At 35.1% G+C, this 23,324-nt stretch overlaps 1 protein-coding gene across 1 annotated transcript in view; it reads right to left on the reverse strand.

Moving 5' to 3' along the window:
- Positions 1–703: 703 nt before the first annotated feature.
- Positions 704–23,324, reverse strand: part of LOC145671133 (carboxypeptidase Q-like) — a 39,320-nt gene continuing 16,699 nt past the window's right edge. Inside the window, exons 2-4 of the mRNA XM_081739932.1 lie at positions 22,772–22,922; positions 17,530–17,779; positions 704–11,879 (exon numbers count right to left, since the gene is read on the reverse strand). Coding sequence (XP_081596058.1) covers positions 11,206–11,879; positions 17,530–17,779; positions 22,772–22,922 — 1,075 coding nt within the window. The 3' untranslated portion in view covers positions 704–11,205. The remainder of the gene's footprint in view (positions 11,880–17,529; positions 17,780–22,771; positions 22,923–23,324) is intronic.

The following is a 23,324-nucleotide window of genomic DNA, read 5'->3' on the forward strand; positions in this document are numbered from 1 at the left end:
ATGGGTTCCCCATACACATTGAAAATCTTATTGTTATCTTTCCCTTTAGATTTCGTAGTTATCAAAACGGTTTATTACGTTATTTTAAAGTTCGTTATTACGTTAAAGTTCATTTTTACGTACTCTTTCCAACTATCACGTGTTTCCTCTATTCATGTATAAAAATATGACAAAGAAAGCGTTTCGAAAAGAAAGTTCTATTTAATAAACGAAAAAAAAGTAGAAAATCGCAATTTCTTGAGACGGCGACCCTCGAGAGTTTCTTATGCAATTTGTATGTGTTAACGTGACTAAAACTGAATTATTTTGTTGCGTATATGATTACTTAAAGATTTTTTTTACTCTTTTACTTTTGTTGTCTACCAACCTAAAATTTTGATGTTTGTGTAATATCAATTTTCTCTTTCTTTTGAAAAATTACAATCAAATAACTTTGTCATTTTATTTTTCAATTAAGAGCCGATTTTCACAAATCACTTTAAGTCCTCATTTTATATATCCGACCTATTCCGTCCGGACTGACTGGCTTACGAAGACTTTGAAACGATTTTTAAATATTAACACAGCTGTTACTTTTCTTCGGGATTATTTTATTGATCTTGTTTTTGTATTTTTTAAGATTATACATAAAAAATGTAAAATTGAGTGGCAACACCCTCTTCACTTACGTCAGTAATTAATATCATATTAATTAATAAAAAAATACACTTATATAATTTTTTATTAAAATATACAACAAAAATACTTACAAATTTTTAACAAATACTGAAATTACCATCAAATATTGAAACACCCCTTTTCCTTTCATTAATAAACTATAAAATTTGCAAACAATCAAAATTAGAGATTAAAATCGCATTAACATATATATATACAAACAGTAAAAGAACAGAATCACAGCCAGTAACCCTGGTAGAAAATCAATAGTAGATATGTATATAAAAGTTGTATTCATGTATAGAGTACAGAGAGCATAGTAATTTACAAAAAACAGTCTGATTTCGTAAAGAATAAAAACTTAGTAGAAAAGAACCCACAATAACTCTTATACAAAACTTCCATTATTTCATTTTCTAGTACGTTAAGTTCAATCGATTTTTTTCTTCGGTTAACATAAACAACAGTATTCTATCATCACAACAGAAATTAACTAACTAACTAACTCTATGGCCTATGGAACCCGGAGGTTCAATGTCGCGTTCACAAAAGCCCTCCATTGACGTCTATCCTTAGCCAATTGGATCCAGTTTCTACTTTGTATTCCATTCCAACGACAGTTTCTACTTTGTATTCCAACGATAACAGAAACGTTTGCTGTAATTCTATACAACTCTTGTTAAGAGATTTTTTTTTCTTTCTTGAAGTTTAGCGTCTTTTTCCAACAGCGAGACTAAGACATGGACGAGTTTAAGGTGGAATCTAAACCACCATAATGCCTTCAACCTACATCTCACCTGGAACCTCATGTAGAAAAGATGCGCACGTGCTAGCCACTAGATCAGTGGGAAATGAACTATTTCCCAACAGAAACAACTATTGGCAGAAGATTCAACCCTCAACTACCGTCAACAATACGACCAGTAGCCTTGGTTGCCTAGAAATAGCGTGAAAGAATAGTGCTGTGATTGGCGAACTATCTTCCCTTTCGTTTCGTATATAACACCTGTTAGAAGCCAGCTTTCGTTAACTGCACTGTAGAATTAAAAGAGTTTCACGTGTTCAAGTTTCTGATTTTAATATGGATAGGAATACTAAGATGTAATGAATTGCATCAGAAGAATGATTTTTAAAAATCATAAAATGTTTTCTGATGTTACTACCACTGACCTGTCTTATACAACTCTGGATCGACCACGTATCTGACAGTTACCATACATTTTCTCCCAAAGATTCAGAACAACTAAGCCGACACACATATTGTGTCATAGAGCTAACAAAACTATCCGACCAACAGGTTGCGTCATAATAACACTACTGAATAAAATACAAGGTAGGTAAAACATTTTATTTCTTTCAGTATCTTGATGAAAATGTGACATAGAAGCATAGGAAGATACATAACTTGTGTTTGAAACTTGACTCATTGTCGGCATGTGGAATCTTATCAGGTCAGGAGCCGGTACGTTTTGCACCAAACGAAGTACATCTTGTTTAGTTTTTAAGATAGAACAATGATTTTGACACTGTTTGAAAGGTCTTTTATGTTTGTTTTGGAGTCTTTCTTCATATCTCTGATAGTTTTCACGTTATTTGTAGTTGACTGCAAAACTTTTTTTTTTTTTTTTTGTTATTTATAACAGTTTTTCCACACGGGGACCAAATACATAATTTATTTATCTTTAAATTTAATTTGGCATTTATTTCCAATGATCCAGAGCAAACACTGTGTTTTTGTATGGATTAATTCACAAACTATAAAATTTTAGATTTATAAGTAATTTTGAGCAAGCGCCATTACAAAAAAGTAGGGAGCTACGGGGCAAACCTAAGCTGTTTTTCTTCCCTATATATGCAAGAATATATTCCATAATCATTCTGTACAACGACTTGCACACAGAAGCGCTTTCAGCCCTAAGACTATGTGGAACGTACTAGAAATATAGACCAAAAATTAATTAGAAAGGAACATTATTTACGTTATATATATATTCCATGACATACTGGTATCTGTCTGGTATTTCCAACAACCTTTAAGTTTGGGGAGGATCACAACAGTATTTTGTTTGTTACAGTAGTTCAAATGCTCTCCGTTTGGTATTTCTGTACTTAATACGACCGTGGTGGAGACTTGAAATGCTTGTTTGTTTTCTTTCTCGAGCGTTTTTAATGAAAACTCTGTATTATTGAGTGTTTGCTTTGTTTATGTTGTAGACGAAAGTGCTTTACGTACATTATAAGGCTTTGAAGAATCTCATCATTCCCTTGAAAATATGAGAACAGTGTGTGACAAAAGCCTTCGTAAACAAGGACAAATTCTGACACTGCGAAGTGAGGGCTACTCAAATAGACAAATCGCCAAAATTCTAGGTATACATCATGCTATCTTAGGTAGAATAATACAGAAGCAAGAAGAACATACTGTATCTTTTCAATGAGAACGGTGTGACAGAAAATGAAAACAACTACGGGAATAGATCGAGAGGTTTTTTCTTTGGCTCTATCAGACAAAGCTCCCAGCTCCAGGCAAATTGCAGCGGCTATATGCAGGTTACTACACAAGCCGGATGACTCTTATGTAGTATTGAATGAAAAAGGGTTACATAAGAAAACTCTAAGAAAGAACTCACTTTTAAGTGATAAACATATACATGCTAGAAGAGCGTTCCTGAGCAGATACGGTGCATGGAGTGATGAACAGTGACGACACGTAATTTCATTTAATGAGGAGAAGTTTATGACTGTTGGAAATGACAGTGAAATGAAATTGTGGATGAGTAAGGGAGGAAGTCTGAAGCCCAAGTCCGTATCCAAAAGAAGGAAATTTGATGAAAGTGTGATGATGTCGGTATGATCAAAGGAAGTGGGATGAATGAAAATCTGTAATAAACAAGTTAATGCGGCATTACATTGACATTCTAAACTGAAAGCTAATACGACCATCTGCTAACTATTTCTCAGCTACTAATCTGAGTGGATTTATTTTCCAAGACGACAACACGCCATGTCACAGAACACGGAGTGTAGCACACTGGCTTTCAAATATGCGTTCCCAAAGATTGTGGTGGCCACCAAATTCTCCGAATATGAACCCTATTTAGAATTTGTGGCATATTATGTCACAAAAGGTACATGGAAAGATATATCAGTCTATGGGACATTTCACTGAGGAACTGGTTCCAATCTGGCACCTCGAACTGGATATTATACTTTGCGAAACACTTGTGAACATCATGTTCCGTTGGTTTGCAGCATTAAGAGCTGCCCGTGTCAGTCTAACAAAATACTGGAGTGTCATAAATATGTAATGTAAACAATTTTCTTTTTCCGTTTACTTTCAATAACTTACCTGCCATTTAGCGATAATCTTTGCACAAATACTGTTGTAATAAAAAATATACATTAAATTTAATTTCTGGATTGTAAGGTCCCTTAATGTATAAAACTAAGTGTTTTCATTTAATGTTCATATATATACTATAGTAGTACAACACAAACACTAGGGAAGTATTAAAAGATAAGTTGAACAGTCTGCGACCAACGAGATATGTAAAATAGTGCTAGCATTAACAATATAAGTTTTTTTTTTTTTTTAAAGTGGTGCTATTTTTTCGTGACAGAATATATATATAGAGGGATGTGAAGTTTTCGTTTTAACGATAACATCGAAAACTTGAAAAGGGCAAAGTATATAGGTATACCTAAATATATAATAGAAGGCCGTTTTTGGTGTTTTTAAATCGCGAAATAACGTGAATTTGGTACTTTTTCAAAATAACACCGAAATGCATACATAAAGCGATAGATTCGCGAAATCACCATGTTGGTCGGTAATACTAATAAAATAACACAAGTTTCCTTTGCAACAAAATGTGATTCACAGAGAACCGTCAATCCTGTTACTTTTAGACAGGTTGCTTAGTGAAAATTAGCCCCTGAGGTAAATTCCACGATTTGTTCGGTTCACTGTTCCCCGATGATCAAACGTGTAGCAGAAGAGCAGTGACCTTGAATTAAAGTAGAATCTATCGACTCTATTACCATTTAGTTTTCCTGAGTTCCACGAAGGAGAGGCACGAATACGCCTAAACCATCAGCAAATGTGTTTGATCGTGCGCGCGAATTTGCTTCAGAAGGTCTATATGCTTCCGATAGAACTACATTATTTTGTAAGCACTGCAACTGCAAAATAACATGGGAAAGTAAGGATTCATTAATCATGCATACTAAAAGCGAAAAACATAATCAAAATAAAAAATTAAAAAAAAAATAGCCGAGGAAAAAAAAAGCAAACTTGTCGTTGAAGGTTTAGAAACCACAAAAAAACTGAAAGATGACAAGGATTACATAGCAAACATTTCTTTTGAGAAACTGAACGACAGCAACATTCGATCGTGGATGAAAGGATTCTTTCCAGGTGAGTTGTATTTTTTCAAATTGTTGTAAGAGGATGTGAGTTATCATTCTCCACTGTTTCTGCGACATATCCTGCCCACAGCAGGATCACCGTTGCAAAACCCAAAAAGCGACAACACACGTCCAAACAATGGATCGTGCAAGTATTGTGATGATGCAAGTTTCGTAAAATAGTTTGTCTATGTAGCTTGCTGTCATTTTATTAATTTTCGAAATATTTACGAAAAAGTGTAAAAATCAGCAAGGCCTCTTAAACAGTTTTGTCAATGTTGTGATATAGTATGGGCAAAAAGTGCGTGAAATTGTACAAATACCGTCATGTAGCGGTTTTTGGGGAAATAGTATGTGCATTGTTTAAATTGAAAGAAAATCTAGATTATGTGGATGTAATTAATATATGTATGATTGAAGACTATTGAATATCTATTAGCTATAGGCAATGTGATGTATATCCGGTAAAGATCACTTCGGATATTTCATATGATAGAAGTATACCTACGAAAGGTATAGAATAAAAGTGATACTTCAGCAAAGGTGTGTTAATGATTGTGGACAAGTTGTTAGTAATAGTGTAGACACACTTTCTGTATTTTGTTTAGATTATCTACATTGGCGCAGTCGTTTATTGAAGCTTACGCTGTTTCATTATGTCCGGTATTCCAAGCTTCCCAATATTCAATGTGGAAACAGACTGCCTTCAATGGTATTTGGAGCGGTTTGAGTACATGTGCATAGCAGCACAAATTCCAGACGATCGTAAGATTGCAACGTTATTTACAGCGATGGATACTAAAGCGTACGATCAGTTATGGAACATATGCTGGCCAGATTCACCCTCAGCTGTCATACGAAGAAATTAAGAACGTGATGAAACAATATCATGCAGCAAAAGTCAACATAATTTCGGAAAGGTACCAGTTTCACAACATGCGACAGAAGCCATACCAGTCCGTTTCTGCTTTTGTTCTGGACTAGAACAGTCAACATTTTGTGAATATACCTGCTGTTTAGATGAAAATTTGAGGGATCAATTTGTTTCGGGCATTACGAATGAAGCAATTCGCAGAAAGTTACTAAATACAAGAGACCTTACTTTCAACAAAGCAACTGGGATTGCATTAGCTACGGAACGTACTGAACAGCAGCTTCGGCTGTATAAGTCATCAGAAAATAGAGAAGTAAATACAATTTAATCTGCAAGATTTCGCCCAAATGAAGACACAGTATCATCATTTCATAGTTCAACATTATCTTCTGTAAAATCGTCATCTAAACCTAATACTAATTGCAGATTTTGTGCCATGCAGCATAAAAGGGGACGTTGTCCAGCCTGGGGAAATATTTGTCTACGTTGTGAAACAAACAAAAAAAAAAAAAAATAACTTTTATGTGACGTGCAAATATGATTCCTTTCTGCCGCCAGAATCCGAACGTTCAGCACAAGCTGTAGTCAATTCCGAATATCAAGATAATAAAATCCTGGATCAAGAGGAAGCTCAAGAATTAAATAATATTGCGAATATTCTACGGCTTGATTCAGTTTGGGTGAAAACTCCAAATTCAGATATAGCAGGCACGGACGCAACTTTGGATAGTTTACCAGCATTGACAGATAAGGTACAGTTAACACTGAAAACAAGTTGCTTTGGCATGGTTTCATTAAACATCACATGCAAAGTCGTTTAATATTAAAATTGTTATATTATTATGATGATAGTATTTTACTTATTTACTTGAAATATGAGATTCAGCTCAGAATGAGGGGATTTGGGTAGGTATTGGCTAGGAACCATGCTGGCATTTGCCTGGTAGGACTGAGGGAAATCCTGGAAAACCCCAGTCAGAATGGTCGGCGGTGGGACGATCTCTCGAATGTGAAACTCTCTACCAACAGAGCCAACTTTATATAACGAGTGAAATTAAGTAGGTTTGCTAGATTTCATATATGATAATTTTTCGGTATTAAACATAATTAGAGTAAAACTACATATTGTATTTAATTTTAAAATTAAATTGTTTTTTTAAGTGGTGGACATAATTAAAAAGTAGTTTAGGTAAGTTCGGTATTTTTTTATTTTTTATTTTTAGTTTAGGTAAGTTCGGTATTTTTTTATTTTTTATTTTTATTTTATTTTATTTTATTTCTTGAAAAATTGTTAAGTAATTTTATGTGAACACATTTACACTATTTTCTTGTATTAACGACGTGCATTTTTGTGCAAATGGGAAATACACTGGCACGGATAGAAGACCCTGATTCGAGCCATGGTCGAGTCGCAATTTTTACAGCATCTCAACAGTTCATTCTTCTCTGCCTTATTTAAATGGTAAATTACCACTGGTTTCCCCTTGTTATTCTGACCTCTGGTGCATTTATGCAAGAGTCCACGTCGTTAAGACAGATTTTTAAGACGTTAGGTTGCATACTGCCGAACATGCAGAGAAATTGGTCTAATCAGGGTTTGAATTAACGAATGGAATGGGGTATCGTCCTTCCTTCCTCCCTTTCAAGTTACATCCTCGCATCGCGAAACCAATTTCCTTCTCTGTCAGGGAAATTTTCATTGTTTTGTCTATATTTGAGAAGATCACCTTGTCACAGAACTTAATTCGAATATAAAATATGTTGGCCATGGTTAAAGTTCCGTTTAAAACATAGTTCGAAATAACATTTTTTTTTCTTTTATCGAAATTTAAAACGACTCAAATTTGTTTATATTCCAGGGTCTGGTGATATGCCCTGTAAGAAGACAATGCGAAAGAAGTACCTGAAGGAAGTGGCAGAAGAGAATAACTCTGAAACAAAGTCTTCCGTTAAGGATAAAAAGGTTGTTATTTTGTGTGACGAAACAACAGACCAGAAGGGCCGCTGTGTTTTTGTAGTACTGTTAAGGATAACGCTATTAATATCTTTGCAAGCGAAGCGTCTCTTTCTTGGGGGTGTCTACTTTTCAGAAAAGGCACATGCTACCTCGTGTGCAAGGTCTATTACGGACACAATAAACAAGTATGAAATACAATATGCCAATATAATTGCAATTATGTTAGATTCCGCGCGTTGCATGACGAAGTGTATTAAGTCTCTTGGAGTTCTTTTGGTGGATCACTACTTGATGTGCAGTGCTGGACTCATAAACTAAATTTAGTTGCCAATCTGTGGGGAAAAGAAATGGACAAACTGAATGAAATTGTGGTGACAATGAAGTCCGCATTTTTGAATACACGGAGAATCCAGGAGAAATACCCGAATGAAGAAAAACCTCCTTTGTTATTTCCTAGGCCCGTCCACACAAGATGGAATTCGTAGTTTCGTGCTGTTTCTTATTTAGCAACTTACATCGAAGATGCTGTGGAATTCTTTTCAGTCTGAGCCTGGAAGAAGTGAGCGTGGTGAAAGCTTCAGCAATTTTTGTGCAATATCATGCCTCGGATCTAGTTCAGACCATTGAATTTCTGGAAGGATTGATGTACGCCACTGCCCACCTTCTGGTCAGCAAGCTTCAAGACCTTAAATATGTCTTCCGCTCCGTTAAAGAATGAATCTTCTCCGATTTAACGACTTCAGCATTGTCGAATTTGCCACAACGTGAGAATCTTACAAGAATGTTCACGAGTGTGGCTCTCGTGTTCCTGAAGAAACTGTAAGATCTCAGGAAACTGACTCTTCTAAAGACGCGTTCCAGTTGCTACACCAAGTGTTCAACCCTCGGTGTGTTCTTGAAAATAGTGTGACCTGCATTTTTAAAGCAAATGAAACGTGTAAACGGGTTGGATAAACTGTCATCTCCAGAGCTCAATAAAGCCTACTTATCCTTGAAAGATAGCGTGAGAAAATCAGTAGATAACAGGAAAGAAGTGAATCTCCAGAAAACCCTCCTTGTACTGCAAAGTGAACACAGAATTTGCTGCCTGTGCTATTGAAGCAATAGCTTTGCCAGCTTCCAACGTTGATTCTGAAAAGATATTTTTCAGAATACAACTCCGTAGTCCGATGGCAGAACTTTCTTTGCCTTTCTGCGATTAGCTTTTGTAAGTCAAAAATCTTCTGCAGGAATTCTTAAAAAAAATCCTGCAGGAGTTCTTAAAAAGTTTTCTGCAAGAATTCTGCAAAAGAAACACTTGTGATTGTTAAAAAATACGCTTTACGCGACGTAAAAAACAGTTCAAACTATATTTATGCGAGTCGTCCGTGCATTTAAGACATCTACACATAGCAGGCATGTTTTTACACTTTTCTGTTGGCTATATATATATATATATATATTCCTCTGGCAATTTTTCTGCACAGGCGCGGCAAATTTTCTACGATCACATCGCAGATCGCGGCATGTTCTGCTATGGGGCTCCGTAGTTACGGTAAGCAGGCAAAACCTTAAAGAAGAAAATGTGAAAATCTTGACAATTTTGTCCTTTGAAAAATAAGGAACATTGAAGAAACTATAAATTCGCCATTAAGTGAGAATGTGTGTAGATAATGATATGAATTGCGTTTTAAATTTTAAGTAGCTTTTCAAAACCATTGCAAAATAAAGCAAATAACCCCTACTTGCTGTATTAAATCGCAAAAAATAACACCGATTTTGGGCACAAAAAAAAAAAAAGCGCCGATTTCAGGGATAAAATAAAACGAAAACTTCACGGCCCTATATATATAATGAGTTTCATACGCTAAATTACCAATTATGTCACTACTAGTTTAGTTTTAATAGTCCAACATCTCGGTACAGAAAAGGAGCATCATTCAATAATCGCTCGTGCGACAGATACAAGAAGCTGTATATTTTGCTTCTGAAGAATGATTTGGTTAGACTAATTAACAAGTTATATATCAGATTTCTTAAGTTAAATAATATTACTCAAAAGTACACGGTTTTGTGCTCACAGCCACTAGGTCAGACAGCGAGTTATGATTGCAATACCATGGCTAATATGGAACAGACAAAAAAAATTATATATATATATATATATATATATATATATATATATATATATATATATATATATATAATTAAATTCAACTGGAAGTAAGCTTATCACAGCATAATTTACTTAGTTTTTGTTTTAGCTTTCACCACTCAGAATGCTTGGCTAAGCAAAAACTCAATATTTTTTTGCAAAGTTTGTAAGAATTGTAAAAAATACTATGCTTTATTAAAATAACGTTAAAATATACACTGCAAGCAATTCTACCAGTGGCGGCTCTTGAAGGAAGCACATTGTAAAAATTACCTAATAATCTATCTCTTGTGTAGAAGAATTAGGACACTAAGATAGTTTCCTTCCCTTTGCTTGTGGTGATAAAATTGTAAGTTTTACTAATATGATTTCCCTCAAGAGTCCCCACTGAATTCTACTCAAATGTTATGTGACTTTGCTACATCATAGCACCGTAATACGAACTTTACTTTCCTAATTAATAGCAGCATAAATTTCATATTTACCATAATTAAATTAAATTAGAACTACGGTCGTCGTTAACCATAAATGTTTTGGTATCAATAGTCTAAGAAATAGAAAATAGAACAAGTACATTATTACAGTATTATTTTTCATATTGATTGTATGCAGTCTTAGTGTAATACAAGAATATAATTAAAACACACACACACACACACACACACACATATATATATATATATATATATATATATATAATTTACCTTTATAGTGCGTTTTATTATTCTATTATTCTACATTTCAACTTCTACTGATCCGGTGGTCTTCCTCTGCGATATCTGTTTCTAAGAAGAAAAACTTGAACTACTTGTGATCACATAGCACCTTAATTTTTTTGTGTTTTAAACTACGTAGAAAGTAGTAAGATTTCTAGGTTTTGTCCTTGATGTGCAGAAATTAAGAGCTGATTTAATGAGTACTCTCCAGTCTAAGAAGAATGTTACAGTATGTGATCACAAGAAGCAGCAAGACATTGTTCTTCTTGTTAATAGAAGTTGAAACACAGAATAACAAAATGCATTAGAAAGCTTATATATATATATAATACTTTTTTTCTTAACCCTGTGACTTACTCATTAGTAACGGCTCAAAAAAATTTTGTTAACCTATTAATATTTCCAAGACCAACTTACACCAAACCCCAGAGCCTGTTGAAAATTATAATTCGGACTATTTCTATCTTGGTAGTACAACACTTAAATCAGCTACAACGTATGAGACAACAGCCCACACAGCCGTACACAAATCAAGAGAATGGGAATCCTCAACAGTCATCATGTCTCCGTTGGAGTGATGGAACCAAAAGTAACGAGAATTATTATTTAATAAACTAGATCCTGGAATACCAATATTTGTTAACAATCTAATATCTGGTCCACCATCTTCAGGCGTAGCATATTGTGTAGCATTAATAGGAGCAAGTAATTTGAGTATTTCCTGGATAATACATCCAGCTTCTGTTTTACCAGAAAACGACAAACCAAATGGAGTAAATGTTCCTTCATCTGATTCCATCACAAAATCAAATTTCTTCGTTTCATTCGCATGAGCTTTCACGTACGCCTGAGCTCCCCACAAACCTTCCTCTTCTCCTGTCCACAAAATCACTCGCATTGTTCGTCTTGGACGTAATCCAAGACTTTTCAGAATCACTAAACTATTCCACGAGATAAAAGCTCCACCACCATCATCCATCGCTCCTTCACCCACGTCCCAGCTGTCCAAATGCCCTGAAACTACCACTACTTCATCCGGCTTCTCACGACCTTTAATTTCTGCAACAGTGTTTCGTGACATTACAGGTGGCAGATTTCTGGCGTCCATTCTCAAAGTAATAACCAATTTTTCACCTAAAGAAAACAGAAACATTAATTATGTACTACAATTAACAAGGACAGAACAAAAAAGTTATTGCAATAAATTTTCCTTTGGCTCTTTCAATGGTGATTTTATTATTTCTCTTTCAGTTCAATGTAAGTCTATTTTAAAACAATGATAGTCATAATAAGAAACCTTACTAAATGATACAACATTTAGCACTTGTAAAGGGAAGTTTGAGAGAAAGCACTCGCCTACAGAGAAACTATGCATGCCATTTGAAGTACCAATTCATGATGATTACAACAAGCTAATAAAATTCCTATACGGTTGAGAACTGTTCAAGAGATTCAACTTGGAAGTTTATATGAAAAAATAAATATATTTGCATTTAAACGCGTTAAGTGCAACATTATTAGCAAAACAAATATTAACATACGAATTGAATTCTATTGAAAATAACAGAAAAACATTGTTTTGTAATAACTAACGGGTTTGTTAGTATCACAATAATGATAGGTTAGAGCTGAAAATTGATCACTGTTGTTCTTCTGTTCTATGAAGAAATTATGTAGGCAAAAGTCTTTGCACCATGAACATTTTATATGTGCAACTGCGTTGCATCCGTCAAGGGAACAGTTCGCATAACCAAAGCGAAAAGCAAACTCGACAGGTGATTCAAAAGGTATATAATTTGTTCGGTAACCTGCCTTCTGGAACGCAAACTGAAACAATCCAATGTATTGCGGTGATCGCAACTGATTCATTAGCATGAGCACGAACTTTATTTGATTGTTTCGTTGGTACATCATAACGTCCGGATAAAGAAGTTTCAGACTATGTACAAATCTCCCGCCATAATCTTTGATTGGTCGGAATGCAAACACATCAAATGGTTGTACAAATCGTGTGTAGTTCTTTGGTATATTCTCAACCATTACGTCTTTGCCATCCATCATCCAACGTGGAATGGACAGTCTGTGAATGAATCCCAGTGATCAAGCAGTAGCAAGTTCAAACCAACAGGCTGCTAGGAGGCGCAATCGTGCATTTACCGTTGAATCTGTCGAAAAGTTCTCAACCGTACAGGAATTTTATTAGCTTGTTATGATCAGCATGAATTCGTCTTTCAAATGGCATACTTAGTTTATTTACAGGCGAGCACTTTCTCCCGAACTTTTCCCTTGTTAGCTCAATTTTATGTACTTTTGTTTGTAGGATTGTCTGTTATATATTTTTTTCCATATCATCAAATTCACTTAAGTAATCAAAGTTAGTATTATCATAAACCGATTCTGTTGATTATTCACTTTATAGTTACCTATTACAGTATTTCTTAATTATAGCTAAAGCATCTCAGTTGCGGCAACTGGCAGAATATCTATGACAGTAAGATGTGTTTTTGTTCATTGTTAACGGTGTTGACTAGCTACGTTATTTTTTTGTCCCATTGATTTACATAAGGAATATTTTTTCCTGATTGCTTTGAAATGAACTGGAAATTTAATGAAGTGCTTTTACTAATTTCTTTTCCAAATCTACTTAAATGGCCCTTGCTTCTTCAAAACGCATTTGCATTAGATAGAAATTTTATTTTATTAAAATTAAATTTGATTATAAAATTAGTTTTGAAGAAGAAATCATTAAAAGTCCAGTCAATTTCAACAAAAACCGAAAAAAATAATTCCCCATATAAATCAATGGGATAAAAAAGAAAGACTGCGCAGGTATTCAACACTTTACATCAAATTCCATCTATTTACCAGCAACATACGTCCTTCTTTTATAATTATTCTGATAAAGCTGACAGTTCGGAAATCGTTGACATTATAAGCATTTTTTTCCTTTAGTTTAACGTCCTACGACTATACTTCAGGGCTACAGAAGACGGTGAAGATGATCACGAATGAAATAGGGGAATGAAGAAAGTTGAAAAAAGCGGGAATACTCCGCCAAAACCCATGCACATGGTATTTGTCCACCACAATGCCCACTTGGCACGAGCTGGAATCGAACTAAGGATCCCATACATTCAAGGTGAGCACTACCACTGAGCCACGGTCGACCCTAAGCAATTAAATTAAGAAAAGAGCATTGGACATCGGTAAGTTTTATACAACACTACGCAAAAATTATGAAAAACGACTGGAATTCTTCAAAATGTGGGTGTGGAAAAGAATGGAGAGAATTAGCTGGGTCGAGAGGAAAACGAATGAGAGTATCTTGGAAATGATGGGGGAAAAAGAATAATTTTAGATATTATTAAGAAAGGGAAGAGAAATTGGTTGAGACATTGGCTAAGAAGAAACTTTATCATAAGGGACGTGCTGGAAGATATGGTGGCGGTATGGAAAAGAGAGGGAAGGGGTGAAGGAGACTACAATTAATGGACTATATCAAAATAGAAAAATCGTACGTGAAGACAAAAAGGTTAGTGGAGGACCGTGGAGCAGAAGCTTCTCAGTTGCTGCAAATAACCTGCCAATAATGGCAGAATATCTATGATGACGACTGATATAACGTATTTTGCACGCAGTTTACATTTTATAGCTACGTAGAAAAAGTATCCCTCTCTCTCCGCAAGAAGAAAAATAAATAGATGGAGGAAGAATAAAGAAAGAGTTGAAACATCTTGGAAAATTTATTTTCCTCCCTGGTGAGTACTCTTACTACTTGTTACAACATAGCTAGGTTCAATTTAACAACGCTAATGTATTTTTTTTTCAACACGTGCTTCTAACATTTTACAGGGAGAATAAATCGACTGACCAACACCGAATATCGGTACCGCTGTCAGAGCTGCCCTACACCTCACTACCCTCTTCTTTAACCGTCTAAATACCAGACTTGTTTTAATCGAAATACAAAATCAGATAGAATCTCACAAAGAGAGATATATTAACTATGCTAAACACATTATTATCAAAATATTTTCTAATTGTTTATTATAACACACACAATCTACAGGATGATGATTTTAAACAACTATGCATTAAGGTTATTGATTTTACATGTTAAAAAGCAGGTAAAATTTATTTTCCTGTAATATTCTCACAAACGAGTTGATTTCAATACAAATGTCCATATATTAAACATCATGTGAGTATGATTTATGAGCACAAACGTTTAAGTACTACTATTTACAGATAGAAACTGGTAACATTCTAATCAAATTATTAAAAATAAACGTGAAATTTACTTCATTGATTGAATGCATAAGATTTTTCCTGTACGGTTTCGATCTCTTATTTTGTAGCCTAGATCACCAGCTTGAGTCACTCACATGTGACGGCCGTCTGTATACCGTTACATATTTTGTTTGTAGTTTAGCGTTTCGGTTTGTTATTTGCTGTTAACATTTTATTGTGTATGTATTTTATTTCAGCATTTATCAGAGTTTAAGTGCTTGGTCTTGTTATTGGCTAGCTACATTAACATAAATTAATTTGATTTGCAGATGGTCTTACCTTGATGAAAATTGACTCAGCAAGTTACTTCAATTTGTAGTTGTCTAAATAGCAAGCCGAGGTTCGAGGCTCAAAAGTTGAAACCTATTTACAAAGACACAAGAATATGCATGTATCGTAGTCGCGATAGTGATTTCACAGACTCTCTCTCCACAGAAGATAATATAGTTTTGTAATAATGTTGGTGCAGTTCTGGAGGCTCTTGGTCATGAACACCATCCACATAAATGGCGACTGTTCATAGACTCCTCGAAAATTAGTCTGAAGGTGGTACTTCTGCATGATGGCAATTAATTACCATCAATACCTGTAGCCCATGCAGCTAACACGAAAAAGACATGAGAATATGAAATTGCTGTTAAGGTTCAGAACAGAAAATATAACTGGAATATGTGTAGTGATTTACAGCTTGGCTTGCAATTTGGATACGTCAAATTCTGCTGTTTCTTATGCAGAAATAGGATATGAATGGGATAGCAGAGATAGGATAAGATTATATGTTAAGAAGCAATGGCCTAAACGTGAAAGCCTTATTTTATTCCTGTGAGCAAAAACGTGTCTCACACCACATTGGTGAATCCCCAGCAGGTGTACTTTCCACCGATGCAAATCAAATTAGACCTTATGAAGAATTTTGTAAAAGCTCTTAATGAAAATTGGCCTGCATCCATAAATTTAAAATCTAAATTTCCTAAAGTTAGCGATGCAAAACTGAAGGAATGAGTATTTATTGGGTCACAAATCACATCATTATTGGATGATGACAATTTTGTAGAATGGTGAATCTCCTGCAAGACAAAGCATGCAAAAGCCTCCGTAAGTGTCTGTCGTGGGTTTCTTGGAAAACGTAAAACAGACAACTATCGTGAAATAGTGAGTGATCTTGTGAACTTGTACCAAGCTATGGGATGCAATATGTCTTTAAAAATCCACTTCTTAAACTCTCACTTAGATTTTTTTTTTTTTTTTTTTTTTTTCTCAGTAAGCGATGAACATGATGTGCGATTTCATGAGCAAATTTCTACAATGGAAAAAGAGGTACGAAGCCAAATTAAGTCCCAGGATTCTGGAAGATTACTGATAGGACATTCAAGAGAGACGTCCCAGAGGGTAAAATATAGCCGATAATCATCATTTACAACTTCTTAGATAAGCAACAATGATGTTTACTTTTTATATCTTTTTTCTTTACTGTACAATAAGGACATTTTCAGGAAATCGAATACTTATATTACGTGTGTGTCCCATAAGCTGTCTAACGTTATAATTTTGTCGCCTGTTGCTAAGGTGCGGCAAGGGGGTAATTGAAAATATACAATTTCCAGTATATTTTAATGAAATTCAATGATCCCCAACCTCCCTATGAGATTGATGACCCAAACTTCATACCAGGTGAAAACTTTATTCTTCCACAATAATCTGACACCTATACCATCCTTCTACGTTAATAAACAGTTGAGCTATGCTGCTCCGAACACATGCATGTTTCAAGAAAATATGGTTCATTTCGCGTATAAGGAGGTGAAAAAAAATGACTGTCACAACAAATCCTTGCCTGATGGAAAAATTCTGATTATGTTTTTGATAGTAAGACTATTCATGGCTTTGGATTGATTATTTTAACAAAAGAGACACTGACCAAAGCTTAAAACCCACTTTATTTTAAATTATAATTTGTAACTGTTTCGGATGTCTAGCATATCCTTCTTCAGACACTATCGAAAATAAATGAAAATACATACATATGTTTTTGAATTTAGAATTTAAAAAAATAGATTTGGTACTTTGGTTTTTGTGAAACAACACAAAATTCCTTTGCAGGCTAGTGTTATTGAGACGCTTAATCGATTGCAGAAAACTGCTTCTCGCTATTACCACTTTACTCTATAGTGATCAACGTTAAAACCGGAAATGGTTCGTTTCTATCACTTTCGGTTTGAATATCACTTTCATCAACGAACTCCATTCCAATTTATGACACTCTACAACCTGGTCAAAATTGATGATACATAAAGTAGTTCTTGAGATTTTTGTCCCAGACGAACATTTTTTTTTTTTTTTTTAATCTCCCGGACAGACGGACACACTCACGGATACAGTAAATATATAAAGGAATTTTGACAACCCAAACTCCTTTAAAAATAATAAAAACTGATAAGAGTAGCGAAGACTCTTAAATTTATTCTTGATACAGTATAAAGTAGGAAACACAAACCTTGTTTGTAAAGTCTATGAAGCATCTCAGCATCCTCAATAGTTATGCAGGCAGTGGGTATTTTGGTCACATTCTGTTTATAATCCTGCCACCCCGTATGAGGGCTTGCTATAGAAAATGGCGTCACAGACCTCACTAAAGAAGCAACCCCTCCAACCTTAGCAGTCTCTTCAGCAGCGAAGTCCCTGTACTTCACAGTTTCTCCATAGCTAGTGTAATTTTCATTGAACACGACAATCTTCCCCTTAGCCTGTAAATATAGCAATGAATAACATGATAGTGATTTTTTAAACATTCATACACGTACAAGGGATATATATATTGTCAACCCCCCTGTGTGTGCCTTTAATTGCAAGTGCGTAGCTCGAAGACACAGGAAGATTGTCCTCCGAACATTTTCTATAATGTCCGGAAAAACTTAGTTACCATTTTTAAGAACGTAAACACACAACGAGTTAGTTTAATAATCATTGTATTTTCAATAACGCTTATGATGTTAGAGTGTACTTTGTGGTGTAAAGGATAAACAAACGTTACCAGATCACAACCTACGGAGTATGATTAATTTCTCTATTTGATGACGGAAAACGAATAGCAAACACATACCTTCAGTTGATGTTGTTTCTCAGGAAGCTAAGGTGCAGCAGAGGTAACTGCAACCACTGATGTTTGTAACGCTATTAAAATGTTTAAAAGTAAACTGGTTGTAGAACTTATATCGCAGACTAATTCACCATAGTTCGTAAAGATTCTTAAAGTCAATCACGTTGAATTGTCAAACTTATAAAAGACTGGACTGAGAGTCTCTTCTCCGTCGAATGATCAACGAATAATCGTCTAAGACATATCTCCGTCGAATGCTCGTGTGAGACCGCTCTCCATCGAATGATCTCCATCTCCTCTTCGTAGGGTATTTATATTCGACAATCTGCCACCTTGCTTTGCGTCGCTTCACGTGTTTGCTATCTCATTGCCGAAACTCACATTTCTGCAATGATCATCAAATAGACAAAATCTCCAGACGTCTATCTCCGTAATCTGACAATTTTGTCACATCCTAAAATTTGTATCGATGTTAACAATTGACAAATAACAACATAAACATTACAACTTACTCTCACAACAGTCCTGACACAGCATTTCATCTTTGTTATTCTTTGTAATTAAACCATTGCACATTCACACGTCTGTCTTTACAATTGACATAACCAAAACAATACTTGGATAACATAATTTTGAAATCTATTTTCTTAACCTAATTCTGTGTTGTTGTAATTTCTTGACTTTTAATTTTGTCTTTTAATTTTCTCACATTTATTTATCTTTAGTTAATCCAATTATTGAAAAATCTTAAAATAAAATCCAATTAACTTCACCTCCTCAACAATATGGTCCGTTTGCGAATACAGCTTGAAATTTCGCGTACCTCTGAGAATGAGTGCGTGCGCAGACTACTGGCATCTCTTGTGTGCAATCAGGCGCCATTTGCATTCACGGCATCAGTCTGTACGCTTCGCAGTGTGGAGTTAACACATTTACGAAAATCAAGCGACCAGTCAACAGTGAATTACGATCAGTTATCCGGTTCCTAATAGCAAGAAACATGACAGTGCTAATATTTACCGCCAGATTACTGGTTGTATGATGGCAACGCAAAGAGCGACATAAAGTGCAAAAATGGGTCAGATTGTTCAATAAAAGTCCGTAAAACGTCCACGATGAATTGCAGTCTGGTCGCCCAAATCTATTGATTGACGATTTGGTACAAATTGTTAAGACCAAATTCACGAAAACAAAAGGTTAATAATTTTCAAGTTACCATCAAAATTCTTACAAATTTTAAGATCTGTCTATCATCACAGGCGGCAGATATAAGAAAAAATATCCATAAACTCGTTGTTCGTTAGATAAATATCTGAAATGGAACGGAAATTGAGCAAAAAAGAAAAAAAAAAACTTAAGTTCATTCGCTTTTATTGCAAAACGGATCTTACTTTAAAAATAACCTTTGTATATATATATAAAATGGTGAAAAGGAAACGGGCAATACTACCATATTATTTTTTCCAGAAGGGACAAAGGAGAATAAATACAATGATTGCTCTCCTTGAGGTAATATAGACCCTCGTTCGGATCTCTAGGTGGGGACTACTCCGGGAAGAATTAACCCTTTCATTACCAATTTTTTTTCGTAGTGGGAAACATTAATATATCGTTACTTTAAGTTGTTTTCAAACGTATAAATATACATATATAAACATTTTCCGCCGTTTCGTTTTTACCTATATGTTCCAGTGGTATTGACATGAATGATCATCTTGTATTTTCAATTATAATACGTATATTGTCAGAAAAATAGTTGGGTCGTATTTATGATGACAAATATTTTACATTTTACATTTTACATTTGGCATCCTTTTCCAAATGACAGTAATGCAACCACTGCTTTATCACTAGCACCTTGTTCTTCACTTTCATCTGTTCCATTATCACCACGTCCACTTCCACTACTGTCTATTTAATAATGTTCATAAGAATTCTATAAGCCATTAGCAGGTTTCTCTTTACCAGTGGAACATCGATTCGTAGCAATAACATGAGGTAAATTACTACGGGTCCTCTGAGAATGTATCGTGGGACATATATGTTCCAGTGGTAGTGAAAGAGTTAAAGGGAAAAATAATAACAACTTCATTTCAGCGTAGAAACCTGGACGTACGAACTTTACAGCGTGCAAGTAAAGTTGAAAATTTAAAAGTGGAAACGGATAAATATAAAGTGAACAAAGTGGGTTTCAGTGAAGTGCGTTTGGTCAGAAAAAGGTGAGATAGTATTGTGAAATTATAACAATACCTGTATTTCATCACTCTTTATTATACTGTATCTTTATTTGTACTTGTAGGCAGGTGTACTTTTAAATTATGCACAAGCTGCTCTAGAAAGGAAGATAATCATTATGAAAAAAAAGAAAGATATTGATGTAATTTCTTTTCTAGTTGTCATAGCAACGAAGGATAAATAATAAATAATTTCGGATCCGTCTTGCGTAAACTACATGTACAATTTTTAAGGTGTGTAAAAAGTTTAATGTGTCACATCCTACAACAAAAGGTAATATCATGATGCCGTATGTAAATGTTTTTTGATGAAAATCAGTAGCCTTGTAGTTATATAAATTTATATGAACTGGTGATTTTGTTTTATAATTTTGGTGGTCCTCGCCGCAGGATTGTCGTTATAAAATTACATAATGCTTTATTTTGGTGGCGTTAAGGCCGCGAATAGTGTCGCAATAGCAATGAGGAACGAAACAGCAAAAAATGTAATCGAAGTGGAATATTACACTGACCGCTTGATCTTTGTAAAACTAAGTGCAAAACCAGCGGTTACTATCATATTACAAGTGTATATGCCAACAACCGACCATGATGACAGTGAAGTGACTGTAACATATGATGAGATTAGTGACATATTGCATTTGAAGGGGAAGGATAAGGTCAATGCCATAATAATGGGAAACTTCTACAAGACAGTGGGAAAACGAGCTGCTAGTAAGGTGACAGAACCACCTGGACTAGGTAGAGGAAGCGCAGGAAGCCAGATATTTATCTCACTTCTACATACAACATGGTATGGTGGTGACGAATATGTGGTTTAAGAAAAGAAAAACCAAGCTGTGCAAGCGGAAAAATCCAGGATAAAAAAAAAAAAAAAACGCTACTAAATCGATTACATTCTTGTCAAACAACATTTCAGAAATAGTGTACGAGATGTGAAAACACTACCACACGTGGACATTGATTCGGACCACAATCGCTTAGTGGCGAAAGTGCAAACCTGGTTAAAGGGAATCAAGAAAAATGGAGGAGAAATCGAAAATGGAACTTAGAGGGACTACGAAGTATGGACAGTGATGTGAAAGAAGAGACTGAAGAAAAGTTCTGTGCAATGGGCCATATGGTAGGCAGTGTAGAAAATGACTGAAAAGCCAAAGAGAAGTGCATGGAACAGATACTGTATGTAGAGAAATAAAGGAACTACAACGGATACATGATCTGATGTATTAGAAAGCACAAGAATTAGGAGAGAAAGTTAACAGAAACATACACATGCTTCGAACCGAAGATCAACAAGGTCATGTAGTCACCGAGCATCCAAGAATTTTTAGAATCTGGGAGGAATATACAAAGGATCTATATAACCAGAAGAATTATATGAAACGAAATGAAATGAAATCTTTGAGTTTTACGTCCCACAGTTATGTCGGTTAGGCTAAAGGAGACGGTGATTACGAGAAATGAATGAAATGGTGGAATGAAGTGGGAGGAAACGGGAGAACCCCGAGAAAACCCACGAGCACTGCGTTTGTCCACCACAAAGTCCACACGGCGCGAGCTGGGATCGGACCAGGGACCCCAAGCACTGGAGGTGAACGCTCTACCACTGAGCCACCACGCCCCCTTGACCAAGAATTGTCCAAAACATATTGCGATCGAAGCAGAGAAAGAGGTAGATGGTGAAGAAAAAGGAGCCAATATGTTGAAAAGTGAAGTAGTACAAGGCATCAAAGAGATGGGAAGAAAGAAGGCCACTGGACACGACGACCTGTCAAGGGATTTGCTCAAGGGACTACGAGACAATACAATAAAAGTACTGACTTTACTTATTAACAAGATCTACCTGACTGGAGAATGGCCAAAGAATTTTCTTGATGTTACAATGGTTGTATAATGTATCTTTAAACATAACAGGAACATTGAATAATCTTTAATGGATTACATTATCTAATGTGTGGCAGACATTGAAATTATTTTATGAGTTTGAACGCTATTTACATATCGTTCTGATTGGGATTATATTAGATCTCCAGAGAAATTGTAGTGAATCAGTTGGTACATAGTATAGGCATTGGTAAACATTCTAACAGTTCTCTTTCAATTATTACACAACAGCATACAATACAGTTCAAGATCTTGTGCATGAGCAATCTCCGCAACACGGAAAATATTTAAAACTGTACTTGCCAGTTATAAACTAACAGACCATTAATTTTCAAATTAATACCTAACTATCCACCTACATTATAATTGAAAATGGGATTGTAATAATGCAAGGTCAGAAAATATACCTATGAAAGTTTAAAATAGCCCAGTCGCACTGAACTTCTATTCCAGTATGAGTTAAAAAAAAAAAAAAAATCAATAAAATGGCACTCGACGGTTTAACATATTTTCATACTTACCTCACTACTTTTAGACTTCAGCTCTTCAAAACTATTGACAACTATGGCCTCGGCTGTGATTCCGGTTGACGGTGTTCCAATACTTCCTCCAAGACCAAGAATAGGTAACGGTTGATATCGAGGTTTTAATAGAGTAGCTGACTCTTTTCCCCTGAAAGAATAAAGAAGCACGTACTTTTCATTTATAACGTTTAGATAGCACTGGATGAGCCAACTTATTGTGTCAAAGACAAGTGTTCACAATTCCGTATCTTTCAATCTCTCATAATCCAGTCAAATGAGAGAGCACAGTAAAAATTATGAATAATATTAACAACATAGATTATTTTGCATTCAGAGCTCCTACGGACCTCAAAATGTACGGCTCCCAGATTGTCAGACTACAAAATCAAGATACCATAAAACTACAGCCTATGAAATTTACGTTAAGTCAATTTTCACTATAAGTAAGTGACAGAGAGTACACTATTCTTATTGATTAAATATCGATAACTAATGAAAGCGATATTTAAATACTTTATATTGCACGAATGATATTAACTTATGTTTTGTA

Source organism: Thermobia domestica, chromosome 15 (genome assembly GCF_964235325.1).
Source record: "Thermobia domestica chromosome 15, izTheDome1.hap1.1, whole genome shotgun sequence".
Classification (NCBI taxonomy): Eukaryota; Metazoa; Arthropoda; class Insecta; order Zygentoma; family Lepismatidae; genus Thermobia; species Thermobia domestica.